This window comes from Cherax quadricarinatus, chromosome 79 (genome assembly GCF_038502225.1).
Source record: "Cherax quadricarinatus isolate ZL_2023a chromosome 79, ASM3850222v1, whole genome shotgun sequence".
Lineage (NCBI taxonomy): Eukaryota > Metazoa > Arthropoda > Malacostraca > Decapoda > Parastacidae > Cherax > Cherax quadricarinatus.
In genome coordinates, this window is record NC_091370.1 from 14,143,027 (window position 1) to 14,162,512 (window position 19,486).

At 41.4% G+C, this 19,486-nt stretch overlaps 2 protein-coding genes across 6 annotated transcripts in view; one reads left to right on the top strand and one right to left on the bottom strand.

Annotated features, from left to right (window-relative positions):
* The window catches only part of LOC128702657 (Brefeldin-resistant Arf-GEF family protein schizo), a 707,300-nt gene extending 704,678 nt beyond the window's left edge, over positions 1-2,622 (bottom strand). For both annotated transcript variants that reach the window (XM_070101943.1, XM_070101942.1), the window contains exon 1: positions 2,323-2,622. In XM_070101943.1, the coding sequence (XP_069958044.1) occupies positions 2,323-2,501 (179 nt within the window). In that variant the 5' untranslated portion in view covers positions 2,502-2,622. The remainder of the gene's footprint in view (positions 1-2,322) is intronic.
* An 8,565-nt stretch (positions 2,623-11,187) lies between these two features.
* Positions 11,188-19,486, top strand: part of Zw10 (Zeste-white 10) — a 52,449-nt gene continuing 44,150 nt past the window's right edge. The window contains exons 1-3 of one of the 4 annotated variants that reach the window (XM_053797094.2): positions 11,212-11,312; positions 12,317-12,458; positions 13,722-13,775. In XM_053797094.2, the coding sequence (XP_053653069.1) occupies positions 13,742-13,775 (34 nt within the window). In that variant the 5' untranslated portion in view covers positions 11,212-11,312; positions 12,317-12,458; positions 13,722-13,741. Of the gene's footprint in view, positions 11,313-11,429; positions 11,449-12,316; positions 12,459-12,984; positions 13,169-13,721; positions 13,776-19,486 lie in introns of those variants that run through there. The other 3 variants (XM_070101955.1, XM_053797092.2, XM_053797095.2) reach the window with 3 other exon arrangements.

A 19,486-nucleotide genomic window follows, 5' to 3' on the forward strand; every position in this document is an offset into this window, starting at 1 on the left:
AAAGTAGGGGCGCCATTGGTACACTAAGAGAAAACACCATAAGTGTTCGGGGCCCAAAACTGTTCAACAGCCTCCCATCAAGCATTAGGGGAATTGCCAATAAACCCCTGGCTGCCTTCAAGAGAGAGCTGGACAGATACCTAAAGTCAGTGCCGGATCAGCCGGGCTGTGGCTCGTACGTTGGACTGCGTGCGGCCAGCAGTAACAGCCTAGTTGATCAGGCCCTGATCCATCGGGAGGCCTGGTCATGGACCGGGCCGCGGGGGCGTTGATCCCCGGAATAACCTCCAGGTAATAATCCACATGCGCAGGCCTAAAATTATTAATTATCACAATCAACTTGTCTTGACCTAGAAATGATTATCACCCTTCCCAACCTGTTGAACGCTGTTCTTTGTTACCCCATTTCCCAATGAGGCAACAGGGTGTACGGCAGTATAGGAAGGGGGAGGTGTACTAAGTAATGGAATAAGATGGCTGTAAAGGGGTACACAGAAGGATGGAGACGGGGGATACACAGGATGGAGAGGGGAAATATACAAGATGGAGAGAGGGGGTACACAAGGATGATGAGAGGACTACACAGTAGGATGGAGAGAGGTACACGGAAGGGTAGAAAGTACACAGGATGGGGAGAAAGAATACACAGAAGGATGGAGAGAGGTACACAAGGATGGAGAGCACATAGAAGGATTGATAGGGGTACACAGATGATTGGAGGAGTGCACAGAAGGATGGAGGGGTATACAGAAGGATGGAGAGAGGGGTATACAGAAAGATGGAGAGAGGGGTATACAGAAGGATGGAGAGGGGTATACAGAAGGATGGAGAGAGGGGTATACAGAAGGATGGAGAGAGGGGTATACAGAAGGATGGAGAGGGGTATACAGGATGGAGAGAGGGGTATACAGAAGGATGGAGAGAGGGGTATACAGAAAGATGGAGAGGGGTATACAGTAGGATGGAGAGGGGTATACAGAAGGATGGAGAGAGGGGTATACAGAAGGATGGAGAGAGGGGTATACAGAAGGATGGAGAGAGGGATATACAGAAGGATGGAGAAAGGTGTATACAGAAGGATGGAAAAAGTGATACACAGGATGGTGAGAAAGGGACAGGATGGGAAGAAGGGTGTACAGGAAGACGGAGATGACAGGAGGGGTGGATAGAAAGGGCATATAAGAGGGATTGCGATGGGCGACAAATAAGAGGAATGGAAAGGGGGGATAAAATAAGTAGGAGAGAAGAGGGACACAGAAGTATGGGAGAGATGGACACACAAGAAGAGATAGAGAAGGGGTCAGGGTGAATAGGGAGATGGAGAAGGATGGACTGGAGAACGCAGAAGGATGGATAAGGGGACACAAAATGGAGGACACAGGATGGACATGGGACACAGAAGGATGGACATGGGACACAGAAGGATGGATATGGAACACAAAGGATGGACATGGAACACAGAAGGATGGACAGAGGATACAGGAGGATGGACAAGGGGACACAGAAAGATGGACATGGGATACTGAAGGATAGACAGGGGATACAGAAGGATGGACAAGGGAACACAGAATGGACAGAAGGATGGACAGAGGATACAGAAGGATGCACAAGGGGACAGAACGGAGAGGACAAAGAAGGATGGACAGGGGACACAGAAGGATGAACGGGGACACAGATGGACGGGGGACACAGAAGGATGGACAGGGGGACACAGAAGGATGGACAAGGGGACACAGAAGGATGGACAAGGGGGGACACAGAAGGATGGACAGGGGACACAGAAGGATAAACAAGGGGATACAAGGATGACGAAGGGACACAGAAGGATGAACAGGGCACAGAAGGATGAACAGGAGGGCACGAAAGGATGAACAGAAGGGACACAAATATGAACAGGGGGACAAGGATGAACAGGGGGACACAAGGATGAACAGGGGGACACAAGGATGAACAGGGGTAAGACAAGGATGGACAGGGAGGACACAGGGCTGTTAGAGCCATTCGTGGGGAAACGTTTCCTCATTAAAATATCCTAATACTGCACATATGTCTTATTTCTCATTTATAAGTATTTTATACCATTTCTTATGCAGGGGGACACAGAAGAATGAACAAAGGAGGACAGAATAGGGATGGAAAAAGGGGGATAGGGAGGTGGACAGGGCAGTGGGAAGGATAAACACGCCAGCCTGTGAAGGATCCAGAGTTGATTCCATCACCTGTCCCATCTTTCCCGTTTATTTCCCTACCTGGGTGTTGTCATCTCCCTCTAACCCTGGCATGTTGTGTACCAAGTCGTAAACTATCTGATTCTTCCCTCACCTGGCTTCCGATGTCTCTTCTTCCTTCAGTCGCTTCAAATCCGACATCTCCAGTTCAAACTTGAGACGATTGACTTCGCACAGTAAAACATCGCGCTCTTGCATGGACTTTTCTAACTCCTTTTTAAGAGAATCACACTCCGAGCTGAGTTTGCGGATCATCTCGTCTTTGTCTTCCATGATTTGTGGCTCTCTGGCTTAAATATCAGAGCATGTAACACTGCATTTACCGAGGTTTTCACACAATTCCCCAGAGCTCACTGGTCGCACACTCACTCACCACGCCATGCTATGGTAAACTGTGACGTCACTCAAGTTCATCTGGCGAGTGGTGATACAGTTGTCATTTTTACTATTATACTCATTTTATCCCCCAGCAGCCTCTCGAATTCGTTAACCGAGATAGTCCCACGAATGTATTTAGTGCGTCAGTACACGAATGAGTAAAACATACGTCGAAGTTAAGGCTTTGCGTTGAAGATATAAAGAGTATGTGGCAGCCGGGGTGTGTTTGAGTTGCGCAGGCGCTGGTGTATCATCCTGGGACAGAATGAGAAGGGAATTAGGGTTCCATACCCTTCACTGGGTAAGGGGAATTAGGATTCCATATTACCCTTCACTGGCTAAGGGGAAATCGGGTTCCATAAACCCTTCACTGGCTAAGGGAAATGAGAGTTCCATATACCCTTCACTGGGAAAGGGGAATTAGGATTCCATATTACCCATCACTGGCTAAGGGGAATTAGGGTTCCATATACCCTTCACTAGGTAAGGGAATTAGGGTTCAATCTCACCTTTAACTGAGTAAGAGGACTTGGGGTTCCATATGCCCTTCACTGGGTAAGGGAAATTAGGGTTCCATGTACCCTTCACTGGGTATGGGAATTAGGGTTCAATATTACCCTTCACTTTGTAAGGAGAATTTGGGATCCATATACCTGTCACTGGCAAAGGGGAATGTGGGTTCTTCCACATTACCTTTCACTGGATAAAGGGAATTAGGGTTCCATATACCCTTCACTGGGTAAGGGAAATTTGGGATCCTACCGGACTGGGAATTAGTTTTATAATCCCCCTTCTATAATTACAGGGAGTAGGACGATGGGACATACACTGGCGACAACACAGAAATGAGTGAAATACGTACGACTCAGAATGACTCGGTGTTCAGTAAATAACTAATCGGCTCTGACGACCCAAATGAGTTCGCGAATGAGACAAAATGCTACAGGCTCCTCCCTAATCTTTGATGTAATTCTAACCCAATTTGACTTCGAAGAAACCATTGATTCCATGCCCATGCACTCTCCCCCAGGCCCGGACTCGTGCAACTCGATATTATCAAGATTTGCAAGAAACCATTATCACGTGCCTTTAATATTGTATGGAGAAATTTAGACACTGGAAGCATCTCATAGTCATTAAAAAGCACTGATATTGCCCCGCTCCGCAAGATGGTAGTAAAACAACGGCAAAAAAGAAAAACTATATACCAATAGCCCTAACATCTCACATTATCAAGATTTTTTAAAGGATTTTAAGAAGCAGGATTACCAAAACTTGGAATCGCAGCAGTTACACAGGGTTCAGAACTGTGTCCTCCTCCTCCTCCCTTTCGCAACTGATAGATCATTACATGGTCTTGGATGCCCTGGAAGACAAGAAAAATGCAGACATAGTATGCACTGACTTTGCAAAAACGCCTTTGAAAAGTGCGATCATAGGGCATTTGCACACAAACTGCGTACATAAGGAATACTGGGAAGGTGGGCATATGGATATTTAACTTCCTAACGAATAGACCCCAAAGAGTAATAGTAAACCGCGAAATCAATGGCTGCTGCAGTGTCAAGTTCTGTCCCCCAAGGCACAGTACTCGCCCCACTTTTGATTCTTAATTGTGATATAGACAGGTACATAAATCATAGCACTGTATCGTCCTTTGTAAACGATACTAGAATTTGTATAAAAGAGGCCTGGTCTGGGAGCAGGCCGCCGGAGCGGTGACCTACGGAAGCGACTCCAGAACCTAAAATAAGACCCTCAGTGGAAATAAGCCACGCTCCCTAACTTTGTTGGGTCATCCTGGCAACTCTCCTGGATTAATAATCCTAATAAAATCTTCATCATCCTGGATTATTAACCTTCCATTGGTTAATAATGTGAAGTTTTCTTATACTACTTCTATATCATCATGGATTAACTCTCGGGGCAACTAATCCAAATACAGCCTTTTTCATACTTAATAAAAGTCTTCTTTTTCTTGCATTAATGTTGGTAGAATTACCAACAATATGTTAGGTAAAAGGACACAAGTGCAACTAATGCGACATTTTATTATGGCAACGTTTCGCTCTCCAGGAGCTTATCAAGCCATAACGGAAAAGTTTCGCCACAAGAGGCTTCAGTTCCCACAAAATAAATGTCCTGAAGTGTACATACGTGTGTTTTCTCAACATCTTGTCGGTATCACCATATCATTTTTTCATTCTTATATTTCTGTTGATCTTTGTAGATTAGTTAATATTTATCTACGTTTATTAAATGAAAAATGCTAGAACTGACGTCAATTTAAAGGCGCTAATCTTTTAAAATAAAAAAAAAATAAAATCTTCGTTTTCTGTGACTGAGTAAAATATCTGGAATTTTATCAGCAAAAACTTAAATATTCACACTTATTTAAGTCGACTTAAATAAATAAGTAAATAAGTTTTTATTCACATTCAATACACAAGCTTCAATTTCTAAAGTTGTTGGATTATTTGAATACGTATTGCAAGGTAGTCAAATTTTGTCATGCAAATTCCAAGATATGTAAATAAATTGATTTTATATTACGTAAATTTCAGAAAGATTAGGTTGTATTGTTTTGTGGGTGTCAGTGGGAAATATAAAAGTGGAGTAAGAAAAATTTACATAGAAAATTTAAGTGTTTGTGAGAAATAATATGGGTGAAGTTCAGTTACAATCCTCAATTAACATTAAAAAAGATCGACACCATGCCTAACCCTTCTAGGGTAGGGTAGGTGCCTGAGCCCGAGCCTTTAGCTCATAAGACTGTCATTCCCATTTGCCCCCTTGGGGCGGGGATGGCAGACCAGAGAGGCCTAGCTTGTGGCTAGGCCTGGGGACAGTTAGTCCCAAAGATGAGGAGGTACTTATGCCTCCTCCCATGGGAGACTTAGGTCTCAGACACTCCCTAAAGAGGGAGCCAAGGCCGGGCCACCACTTGGACAAGGCCCGGGCCGGGAGAATACCGGCTAATCTTTAACTAACTAACTAACTAACATTAAAAAAAATAACATTACACACACATAGCTGGGGAGAACTCCAGTATATCTAAAACTGATTACACTTACTGCTATGGAAATAAGTCACTAAATTTTTTGGGTTATCCTAGGTTCTCCACACATATGCTGCTATGTATGATAATGTAACTGTGTATACCTGAATAAACTTACTTACCTCGGAAACAGGTGGTATAACCCTTGTGGTTTAGCGCTTCTTTGATTATAATAATAATCGGAAACAAGTGTGACTTTAACAGTGGGTCATAATGTCCTTTCAATGCCCACCTCAGCTCCCCAACTCACACATCTGGACCTTAAATTATGTTCTTGATAATACATTCTAATGCCTCCCTCACAGGACAGTAAAATACTATTGGCCAATACATAAATACATTACCTGTAGTGAGATTTAATTCAGTGGGAGACGTACATAGTTCATACATTTGGCGGGTAATGTAGGTTCCAGAGCAACAACTTACGTTATCATTCATATCATCATTATTTTGATAGTTTCACTTTGTATCTGAACTCTTCAAGATACACGTTAAATTCACTTATTATATAGGACACTATATTTGCCGATACTGTTTCTATTACTTAGATTAAATAAGATTAATTCTCCACGAATCCCTGATCCGATCTGCTATCCTCTGCCATTTTCGTTGCTTCTGTTTTGTTTACCAACACATCTTTTCAATTAATTTAATAACACTTCCATTTCCCATTTTCATTACTGAAATACTAATTTCCTCTAAATTATAACATTTTCACCCTACTAATTCAACTCCTTACAGAACAAAAGGAAATAATGCAGAATATGTTGCTTCACAGAACATCTTTTTAATCACTGGAGATAAACACCTACACAATTTCAGATAACGTTATTATCCTCATCAATTCTCACACACAAATCCCAGGAAAATTATCAAAATTTTCCACAGGTTAGGTTGTTTGGTGGATGTTAATGGGAAGTATAAAAGTAGCGTAAGAAAAACCTGACAGTTTTCCCTCAGTGTAATTCTTCAGGTATTATGGATGGTACCGGCAAAACTACTAAATTTTTAAGGGGGTGGAGGGGTAAGCCAGCGGAAGGCCTCGGTCAGATGACCAAAACCTCCAGCAGCGGGTCATCATATGACTAATATCCACATCAGGAAACACTTGTCAAAAATCAGGCATGTTTTATTAATGTAACTAATATTCATATATTAGTTATGATTATTAGTAAAGTACTCCATTTTATATTTCTATTTGTTTCCAGTTTCTGCAGCCCATCATCCTGCCCTATATATTCTCTTCATGAGATTTACTATCTTCTTTTGGACATTTGTAATCAGATTTACTTTTTTTTTTTTGCTGGGAGAGAGAATCACGAAGAACAGGAGTATTTTGCATATCAAAAGAGCTAGACTCTTGCATGGCTGAGCTGGTAGACACTGTGTCTATAAACATAACTACTTGGTAATACAAAAAACATTCATCTGACATATCTGATAGCTGGAAATCACTTGAGTCTGATGAATTTGTTTGATGCATCTGGCAATTTACTTACAGATGATGTTGCAACAGTCGTGTAGCGTGAATTAAAACAATTTGCAGATGCTTCATGGGATGCCTCTTATAAGTATGTTAGAACGATCTGCTGGTTTATGGCTGTACCCCAAGGGCTTTCAGTTGTTGCCAGAACTTTATATTATTTTTCTTGTATATTTCAATACTAAATTTATTGTGCCTTACCTTAGCCCACTGTAAATCTCTCTACAATTACCCTATGAAATTCGTGGAGTGCTGTATCATCTTTTTCATTTAACCTCAACTTTCTCAACAATTTATCTCTGATGTCAAGGATTCTAGAGAAAGCAGTGTTTTGTAAAGCAGTTAAGTATCTTAATGACAAAAAACAATCTCCATAGTTACCAATCGAGTTTCGGAAGATCTTACTCGACTAGTATCTCTTTAATAATAAACTACCTGAAATCTCAAATGTAGTTAGGGAATTTCATAGGTATGGTGAACCCAGACCTGCAAAAGGCATTCAATACAGTTGATCATAATATATTGTGTAAGAGACTACATGCTGTCAGCATAGACTCTGTAAATTGGTTTAAGTCTTACCTGAGCAACATGAAAAAAATGCCAAAACCAATAATACAGGATTAAAACCCCTGTCGACAATGTGTGGGGTTCCCAAGGTAGTATCCTGGGTTCCTTACTATTTTTATGTGTATGATATGCCCTTCATTGTAAAGTGTAAGCTTCTGTTGTATGCAGATAACAGTGCTCTGATAATCTCAGGTAAAGACCCACAGGATATAATTATCACTGGAACTAGAAACCTGCAGCAAATGGTTAGCAGGCAACAGATTTTTGCAACGCCATACTCTTTAGCACGAAAGTAAATTGAGAAAAGTGAATACTTTTAATGTACAGAGTAATGGGGAATCCATCACTTCAGTACCTTCATTGAAATATATGAGAATTCCCTTTGACCAAGACAGGAGAATTGATAAGAGAACAATGTAGTAAAAAAAAGGAAATGCCGGGCTAGAGTTCCTCTACAGACAGACACTGCGTCTATTTAATGAGGTTCTTCATGGTACACTGCTCTAACCAAAAAAATAAAATGTGAAAGGCGGGTTGCAAATCACCCAAAACAAAAATGGTGAAAATCATCCTCTGCCTGGGTTCAAGAGAGCATGTAAGCCAGGGAGAATTACAACTCTGCACTCTGCCCCAGGCTCAGAAACCCCTTTCACGTGCCTTAAATATTCTATGGAGAGGGAGCATAAACACAGAGGTCATCCCGCAGTCACTAAAAACAACGGATATAGCCTCACTCCACAAAGATGGCAGTAATACAACTGTAAAGATTTACAGACCGATAGTACTAATGCCCCACATAATAAAAATCTTCGAAAGGATTCTAAGAAGCAAGTACACAACAGTTGCACAACCAAGGGTTAACTTGGTTTTAGAGCAGGTCGCTCCTGTCTCTCATAACTACGGGACCACTATGACATGGTCTTGGACGCACTGGAGGACAAATAAAATACAGACTTTGCGGAGGCCTTCGACAAGTGCGATCATGGTGTAATAGAACACAAAATGCGTGATAAAGGAATAACAATAAATAGAATACAAAAAGTAATAATAAACAGTAAAGTCAGAGGCAGCTCTGTTCCACAAGGTACTCGCTCCCATCCTTATCCTCATCCTCATATCTGATATAGACAGGAATGTAAGCCACAGCACCGTGTCCTCTGCTGACGATACCAGAATTTGCATGACTTGTCATCCATCGAGTACACTGCAAAATCTTCAAAGCGGACATTAACCAAATCTTTAAATGGGCCTCAGAAAACAATATCAAGTTCAATGAAGACAAAATTCAATTGTTCTGCTATGGAAAATTTGAGGAAACATAATTAATTAGCTACTATTGGTAATAATGTTTAATGCTGTAATTATTAATTTAATGTTAGGTCTAGCTTTTTTGTGGGAGTGATAGGGAGTGGGCATCGAGGGAGTGACAGTTTGGCGACCTACTGTGACTAAGTCCCACTTACCTCACCCAAATTACTTGCAAGTAATTTCCCACATAAAAAAAATCATATTATGTTTTGAAAATCCTAGAGGGGCTAATTCCAAATCCGCCCACGGAAATCACTCCTTGGCAGGCGGTGCAACATTCCCCCAATGGGAAGCAGGAGCACCATAAGTACACTAAGAGACAACACAGTGTCAGGGGCCCATGATTGTTCAACTGCCTCCCGGTATACATAAGGGGGATTACCAATAGACCCCTGGCTGTCTTCAAGAGCTGGACAGGCACCTAAAGTCAGCCTCTGACCAGCTGGGCTGTGGTTCGCACATCGTTCTACGTGCGGCCAACAGTAACGGCCTGGTTGATCAGGCCCTGATCTACCGAAAGGGGGCGTTGACCCCCGAAACACTCTCCAGGTATATGCTGAATGTTGTAGGTAGAATAAAGCGGCTGTAGTAAAATCATGTTAATAAACTTGCTCACGAGCAGTGTTCAATTATCTTGCTACGAATTTTGTCGAGATTAGGAACCAAAACCAGTATGGTACTAGCAGTACCTACTTATTTCCATTGGGGTCCTTGATGCCACGAGGCCATGGTGCCTGGTGGTAAAAGCTCTCGCTTCGTACGGTGAGGGTCCGGGTTCGATTCAGGGAGAAGGGATGGAAACATTGGACGTGTTTCCTTACACCGGTTGTCTGTGTTCACCCATCAATAAAATGGGTACCTGGGTGTTAGTGGACTGGTGTGGGTCGCATCCTGGGACAAAACTGACCTAATTTGCCCAAAATGCTCAGCATAACAAGCGGCTTTCTATATAGTAATATGTCATTGGTGTCAGCCATGGTCTGTATACCTTGTACATGTAAATAAAATTATTATTATTATTATTATTATTATTATTATTATTATTATTATTATTATTATTATTATTATTATTATTATTGGAGGCAAAGAGGGGAATGTATGAGAGTATAGTTTTACCAACGCTCTTATATGGGTGTGAAGCGTGGGTGATGAATGTTGCAGCGAGGAGAAGGCTGGAGGCAGTGGAGATGTCATGTCTGAGGGCAATGTGTGGTGTGAATATAATGCAGAGAATTCGTAGTTTGGAAGTTAGGAGGAGGTGCGGGATTACCAAAACTGTTGTCCAGAGGGCTGAGGAAGGGTTGTTGAGGTGGTTCGGACATGTAGAGAGAATGGAGCGAAACAGAATGACTTCAAGAGTGTATCAGTCTGTAGTGGAAGGAAGGCGGGGTAGGGGTCGGCCTAGGAAGGGTTGGAGGGAGGGGGTAAAGGAGGTTTTGTGTGCGAGGGGCTTGGACTTCCAGCAGGCATGCGTGAGCGTGTTTGATAGGAGTGAATGGAGACAAATGGTTTTTAATACTTGACGTGCTGTTGGAGTGTGAGCAAAGTAACATTTATGAAGGGATTCAGGGAAACCGGCAGGCCGGACTTGAGTCCTGGAGATTGGAAGTACAGTGCCTGCACTCTGAAGGAGGGGTGTTAATGTTGCAGTTTAAAAACTGTAGTGTAAAGCACCCTTCTGGCAAGACAGTGATGGAGTGAATGATGGTGAAAGTTTTTCTTTTTCGGGCCACCCTGCCTTGGTGGGAATCGGCCGGTGTGATAATAAAAAAAAAAAAAAAAAAAATATTATTATTATTATTATTCCTTGAATCTTGAATGCTTTCCATTTTCACCAGGTGCTGTATAAGCGCTTGGTTTAAATAATAAGATATTAAGTAAGTTTATTTAGGCACAAGTATACATAAGTACATTTATCATACATAGTGTAAATTACCTAGGATAACACCCCCCCCCAAAAAATCAAGTGACATATTTCCATTGGGGTCCTTAAGTCACCAAAAACCCCAATAGAAATAAGTCACTATAACTTTTTTGGGTTATCCTAGGTAATTTACACTGTGCATGATAATTATACTTATGTGTACCTATGCCTAAATACTTACTTAAGGCCCAAGGGTTCAGCGTGGCCGCATGAATGAAAAAAAAAAAAGTACTGCGAGGCTCTGGTGGCGGGTGTCTGAACTATGTTTGTTTTGGCGGGGAGTCACAGCTGATCCTCAGTCCCTGGCACCTCACTCCTGGCACTCCTCCTGGCACCTCACTACCCCCTGGCACTCCTCCTGGCTCAGTATTGTTTCCAGAGTTTATTATCTCACATTGTGTTGGTTATAACAACTGTGTTAAGAGTATTGTTGTCAAGGTCCACTATGGAAATTAGTCACTTCGTCTGACTCTTGGGTTATCCTGGGATTACGTTTATTCAGGTACATATAAATACACTTACATAAATTATCATACATAGCAGCATATGTGTAGATTACCTTGGATAACCAAAAAAAAGTCAATGTAACTTATTTCCATTGGGGTCCTGTCTAATGTAAAATTTACATATGACCCTTGTGGGTTTAGTGTTTTGTTCTGATTGGAATAATAATAATACATAATGTAATATATATATATATATATATATATATATATATATATATATATATATATATATATATATATATATATATATATATATATATATATATACATGTATATATATATATATTGTTGTGTACCTCCAAGATTATTGTAAAAAATTTGAAAATATGCTTAAAAAACATAAATTAGAACTTTATTCAGTTTTTTAATAAGTAAAATTTTTACTTGCATCACAGTATTAAACTTTACTTGCCAACAGATTGGGTATGAGATGCATAATAAAACTATTAACCCAACTCATTAACCCCAATGGAAATAAGTCAATGACTTTTGGGGCTAGTATGGGTAAATTATGCATGTGTTATTATGTAAAAATACCACAGTGAAAATAGGAAATAAAACCTGAGTGCCTTCATGTGCTTAAACATATTCCTCTGAAGATGTGTGTGTAAACACATGAAAGTGCTCAGGTTTTATTTTGTATTGCCACCGTGGTATTTTTACGTATTTGTAATCATGCGTTTTATTGCCATTTCTTCCATATGTTACTATATATGATAATTGTACTTGTGTACCTGTACCTAAATAAACGTGCCCAAGGGTTATCCTAGGTAATCTACACATATGCTTCTATGTATGATAATTTATGTAACTATTTATGTACACCTGTACCTGAATAAACTTTCTAAACTCACTAACCTTCAGGTTTAATAATCCAGGATAAGCCAAGCAGTGTGGCTTGGTAGGCAATGTTCTTGTCTCACACACTACGTGTCAGTAGTTCAATCCTCAGCCGGATGGAAATGTTGGGCGTATTCCCTTACACCTGTTGCCCGTTTGCCTTGCAGTAAGTAGGTACCTGGGTATTAGTTGATTGGTGTGGGTCACATCCTGAGGGACAAGATATAAAGACCACAGTGGAAGTAAGACAGTCCTCAATGGCACACTGACTTTCTTAGATTATTCTGGGTGGCTAACAATCCAGGGTTAAAAATCTCAACAAATCTTATCTTTTCTTCTCCTTTGATCCTCATCCCCTGGACCTCTGGAGGGAGGTTTCTTGATGCTTGTGAAGTGCTCTTGATAAAAAGGAAATAGAACTGCTTATCTTCCTTGGATCAAACCTAGTTGCCTCCCATTCCTTGGGTGGTCTACAACTGCTGTCTGTTTAGCTTTCCCATAAATATATTAATCTCTGCTAGGGTGTGCCCCAGGATAGTCTGGTAGCATTAAAGTATACCTGGAGAGGGTTTCAGGGATCAGTGCTCCCATGGCCCAGTCTGTGACCAGGCCTCGTACTGGATAAGGGCCCCATGGCCTTATCCACTACTAATTAATTAAAGTACTTAATTAATGCTTCTCATTCCCCCCAGGTGCTGTGTGGCTCATATGGGCTTAGCACTCCACTGTGAATATAATATCACTGCTAGGTGAACAGAGGCAGCAGGTGTCAGTAGTGGTGCATTACCTTTGTTAGATTTTACTGAGTTATCATAGGTTCGACCTACATATTGTACTACTTTGAGTTCCCACAAAAACTTCGGTACGCCGTATACAGTAAGTAAAAACTTAATGGAAGATTTTGGACCAGCAGTTGGATGCTCAAATAATATAAGCAGCGGTTGACCTGGCAAATATTTGAGGAGTGCTGCATTGCCAGATATGTCGTGGTCGTTCATTTTCGTTTTGCTTATTTGTGGGTAAATATCATTTTGTTTTTAGGTTTTTCTACTGTGGCCAAAAAAAAAAAAAAAAAAAAAAACTAGTTGCTGTCAGACCACTGCATTAATAACCTTTAAAAGGTTTGCCATGCAGCTGCCATAGTTAACTTTGCTCAGTCTTGCATACAGTCATTGAACATGTGCTTTCATAGGATTATATAACTTAACCAATAATTTGGTCAGTACTAGACTGCAGTGTTAATTGCATTTAACAAACTGTTGGCTGCCAGCCCAATAGATACTTAAAATATATAGTTTTCAAGAATATTGGGACTGGCTGAAATTGCATTTTAATTTGGCAGATGGCACTCAATTTTGTCATTGCTTAAATGGATTTTTAAAAAAAAATGACTAGCTGTGATCTCATTAATATTTTCATTAATTTGCAGGATTATAAGAAAAAGCTGAGATGTCTCTTGTGGCAGATGTTGTAGCATCAATTAGTAAGTATCCTAACTGAGATTCATGCAAACATTGAGAAAGTAAGAGACAGTAGGTAAATTAAAAGTTGGGGGGGGAGGGGAAGAAATAGAGATGTGTATTGGATTAAAAATAAAATGCTGAATGCAGGTCTACCTACTTAGAATCTAGCAAGAGGGCATTCTGGGGGTAAACGCCCCCACAGCTCAGTTGTTACCTTTGATATACCTTTGAAGAGTTTCAAGAGTTTCACTACTCTCGGAGCCCGGCCATGAGCTAGGCGCGTCAAACAGCCTGTTGCTGCTGCCCCACAGATCAGGCCGCCTGGTAAATCAGGGCCTTATCATCCAGACTGTTACTGCTGGCTGCATGTAGTTCATCATATGAATCACAGCCCAGCTGATTGGGTACTGACTTTAGGTATCTGACCAGCTTCTTCTTGAAGGCAGCCAGGGGTCTGTTGGTAATTTCCCTTATTCTAAAAGTTGGTGCATTTGTTCAGTGTATGCATGAAAGAAAGGAAGATACTTAAGGATTAGCAAAGAGCTTGTTTAGTGCTTTGTGTATGGGAAAATGAAGACGAGAGATTTTAAGAATTATAGAGGAATAAGTTTGTCAAGCATATGAATAAATCCTGTCATTCTGAGTGCAAAGATGTGTAGGTCTGTTGAGCATATGAATAAATCTTGTCATTCTGAGTGCAAAGATGTGTAGGTCTGTTGAGCATATGAATAAATCCTGTCATTCTGAGCACAAAAACTTGTAAATCTTCACTCTTTCTGATTTATTTTTATGTCTTTACTTCTGCATTTTTAGTATTTTTTGGATTGTTTACTTCAAATTGCCAGCCATCCACTTACCCAAAGACCAGTTGAGTCATTGTACTAAAGGAGAGATGGCTTGAGCTGCTATTGTTTTGGTTTTTAACTGCACTCTGCCACACTAGTCAGTCGATGCTCCCTCTCTTTTTTACACTTTGCTGACACAGCTTTTGTCTACACTTTAGGAGGTGATGATAACTTTCTTCAGGTTATCAAACATGAAGAGTCATTAACCCAGGTTTTATTCAGCCCTTCCGGTCCTCCTCCAGGTTACGACCCACATCAGCCAACTGCCTTAGGTACCGTACCTGTTTACTGATAAGTGAACATGGGCAGCATGTGGAAGGAGATTAACCTATACATCTCATTACATCTGGGAATCAAACCTGGGTCCTGAGCTACAATGCACATACTAATGAACTGAAGCACTCATGTGGCACACACTTATCACTATTTTAGAGAGATTTCAAATTTAAATACGTTAAGTTTTCTTTAGTAATTTTACACATGTATTTCAAGCAAGGGACTGTGTTAAGTGAGATATACATGCATAGGCTGTAAAGAAGCTTTAAGCCCTTGCAGTTTTGCAGGTGCCAGTAACAGTGTTGGATCTTTTGGTGCCATAGTGAAGACAGGATGTCTGGAGAAGGGTATTAAGGAAGTTTTGAGAGACAAGAGCTTGAGCATTAAGGAGGTATGAGTGAGCATATTAGACAGAAGAGTGTAGAAGAGTGCTTTTTGGAATTTAATGTAAACATTATAATACCTATTTAAGGGTTCAGGAAAATGGGTTAGCTGAACTCGAGTTTTTAATGGGGTAAGTGCAGTGTATATACATTAAAAATTGGGTGGGATTGTTGCAGTTTGGAGAACCCTCATTGGATTGTGATTAAGGATGGGACCATACCAAAATTTTTGTTGATAACATTACTTAATTTTAGGCTGATACTGAAACCACACAAATTAACCAATACCCACTGATACCAATACTGTGAACATCCCTAACTGTGATGTTTGTCTGGTAGACAGCTAGGGAATAAGTGAGGGGTTACATAGTTTGTTGTTTTCTTTGAGGAAAAGTGTGTGATGTGTTAAATATATATGCACTTGGAATATTTTTTTTTTTATATTTTATTTAAAACATGACATTACAAAAATATAATATATAAAACTCATTTAAGGCTATAAATTAACACAATCCTACCTACAGCTAACATTACACACCACACTTACAACTCCGTGTGGGTACACCCCCCCCCCCCCTCCCTGCTCCCTCATCCTATCACTTAACCCAAACCTGTTGGAGCTACCCAACAGAATTACATGATATGAACAACACTTTTATATACACATCCCTCGAAATGGTACTTAATAATCGACTACAGACCATGCAATTCATTGCACTGAACATATTATACAGACATATTACCCCCCCCCCATGGTTATCCAACCACCCCACTATTTACAACCTAACATACTATAAACAATGAATGTTGCCTAATCTAATGTCACACAGCAATGATCAAAACATTAATTTATGTAATTGTCCTAATGGTTCAGTTACATAACAATATGTATTACACAACAATGGTGATATAGAAAAGTCACAAAGACATACAAAATGACTACAAAGCCATAGGTATAAACTTAGTCTCAAAAATCCAACACATGTAAGCTTCTACACATTTAAACATGCAATTCCAGTGTTAAAAACAATAACACAGCTTCAACTATGACATTCAAGCTCTATACAGCTTATATGGACATAACATAGTGCTATTGACAACAGTACAAAAAATATAACCATGACATAAGTAACACATAAAGACTGTGCCTAGCATGCACCTAACCACAAAAACCTATAACACCACTGTTGCCCAACTTTATTTACACTATCTGACGTACATTAAACTCTTTACTCTCAAAACAAAACTGAAAATTGCAGGTCACCAGTGACGAACAATAATGCACAGACATTAATACAAACATATCACAGCATATCTCTGGACACCGTGCATGATCACAGCATCAACACTATGCAGTGCAAGGCACCTAGAAAACAAGTTGGAGCAAATACATGCAATTATTATAGCAAATCTCCAAATTACAATGTCTTTACCGTAAATCAATATTACCACACACAATATGTATAATAAGTGTATAGTCCATGTCACACAAAAAACTGGCCAGCTCCACAGGTGCTAGCACCCGTGGTCCACATATTATTCACTCACGCATCACTCATCCAACACTCACGCAAACATTTGTTGTCATCCATTACCAGGGAGGCGACCCTGTTTTCACCCATGACTTCCCTACCCCAGCAACACTTTCCAATCATACCCTCCCCTCCCTCGTATATTACAAGTCTAATAAAACCTGTAACGTAAGTTGCCTATATCCCTCTGAAAAATCCTTCACCCACCTCCTCCCATAAATTTCCTTATTTCTACATACCGTTTTATAGAACGTTACCGCTAACACCCTCCTCTTCACCTCAGTAACCTGTTTCCCCCGCAATCCCCACACTATATAGATATAATCTGCCATAATGTATCCCACAGCTCTGATTACACTTTCCTCCCAACCCCCCACGTCGAGACTTAATGCTCTCAATACAGAAATTCCTTTACCTCCTATCCTATTTATCACCCTATTTAACCACCCCTTGACACTCCTCATTCCATCACAAAAATATACTACATGAAAAGCCGACTCCTCCCCACCACATATCCCACACTCCCCCCCGACTCGTCTATCCCGTAGAACCACACTCGACGGTAAAATGCCGTGCAGAAAACGATACATTACATCCCGAACACGAGGTTGCAACCTCATCCTACTCAACCTATTCCATATACTTCCCCATGCATACATGGGGAAAATTCCCTCTACAGGCGCTACAACCCTCCCGGCTAACAATCTACACAACCATCCTATTTTAACCTTTGCTGGCTCTCGATCCCACGCCATAGCCCTCAAAACAGTTTCACACTAGTGCAACTCAACTCCTGTATACATCCGTTGCAATCTGTTATGGATCCTGGCCGAACCCCCCCCACCCACACTTTCCCTCATCACCTCCCTTTTAATGAAGACACATTTGACCCTCTGCTTTAAGTCCAGCAATCCCAGCCCCCCTTTACTAACAGGTAACATTACCACATCCCTTTTAATCCAATCACAGCTCGAACCCCACAAGAATTTAAAAACCTTCCTAAGTATGTTCGTTATTGCTGGCCCAGTTAATGGGAACACGGCTGCCACATGCCATACTTTGCTATACAGTAAGATATTAATAACAATGGCACGCTGCACAAGGGTCAAATGATAAGGTCGCAATGCACCCAAGCGTCCCTGAATCCTTTCTACCATCCTAAGCGAGTTTTCCATGCGTGCCACAGTTAAATCGTCTGCATAAATAAGACCGCAAATTTTTAACGAATTCACCTGCCTCCTCACAACTGCACTACCCCAATCAACCCTACCCGCCCAAGCTCCTAACCCCATGACCATGGATTTATCTGAATTTACTCTCATACCAGTTGCCCCTGCGAACATTTGTACTACCCCGTCTAATGTGTCCATTGACATCCCCTCCCTGATCAGAACAGTTGTATCATCCACATACCCAATTAAAACTGGCCAAACCCTCGCAACCTCACACCCTGGTCCCTCTACGTGACACATACGCTGCTCCATCAATCTATAAAAGGGGTCCTGTACGCACGCAAACAATAATTGTGACATAGGACACCCCTGCCTAAGTCCCCTACCCATTACAATCTTCCCACCCAATCGACCATTAATCTGTACCCTCGCCATTGCACCTCCATACAACGCCTCAACCCAACCCACTATTTCTTCCCCAAACCCCTGACCCCTGAGGATGGCTTTCAATGCTTTCTGATCCACTCTATCGTATGCCCCTTGCCAATCGAGTGTCACCAAACCTCCCTCCCTCCCCCCCCTTTTGCCTCCACGAAATCCCTAAGTAACCCATGCCCCTCCACCATAGACCTCCCTGGCAAACCAAACTGAGTTTTTGATACTACCCTCCCCACCACACACTTGACCCGATTTCCCAAAATTTTCGCAAACAATTTATAATCTGCGCATAACAACGAGATCGCCCGGTAATCCCGAAGCGTATACTGCCCCTTACCCTTCGGTACCAATACAACGACAGCCGTTACCTGCTTCTCACCCAGCTCACCTCTCTCCTTCATGCAATTTAATAACCTAACCAGAAAATGCCTCAATAATTCCCAATGCTGCTGATAAAACTCTGCCGGGAGTCCATCAATTCCCGGTGCTTTGCCCTTTCGCATTCCACTTAAAGCCCTCCATATTTCCCCCTCAGTTATTTCCCCACCCAGTGCTTCCCTATCACTGTTACGCAACTGACATACCACACTCCCACGCACCTGTTCTAAAACCCCATCCTCTACCCCTTCTCGTTGCCAGTACTTCTCATACCACTTGTCAGCAAACGCCCCCATTCCTTCCATAGCTTGTATGACCTGCCCCTCCCTGTACCCTCCTATCGACTCATGAACCTCCAACCATGGAATAGTCATTGCCTGCTGTCTTTGTTTCTGCCTACGCAATACGCACGATGAAGGTCTATCGCCCCATAGCACCTCTTCCACCCCCGCCTGTACCCGCACCGCTTGGAACCTCTCATCCTGTACCTCACGCAGCCTCCCTTTAATTACCATAATATCATCCATTGGATAAGTGCCCGCCACCGCCCCCCTCGCATAACAACTCCGTAATCTATCCTCCAAATAGTTAGCAAGCCCATATTTTAAAGAATTGATACATTTCCCTTCCTTTACGTAATATTGCTTAATCCGTTCTTTAACCACACCATCCCACCACATCACCACATCCTCTACCCCATTTGTCTC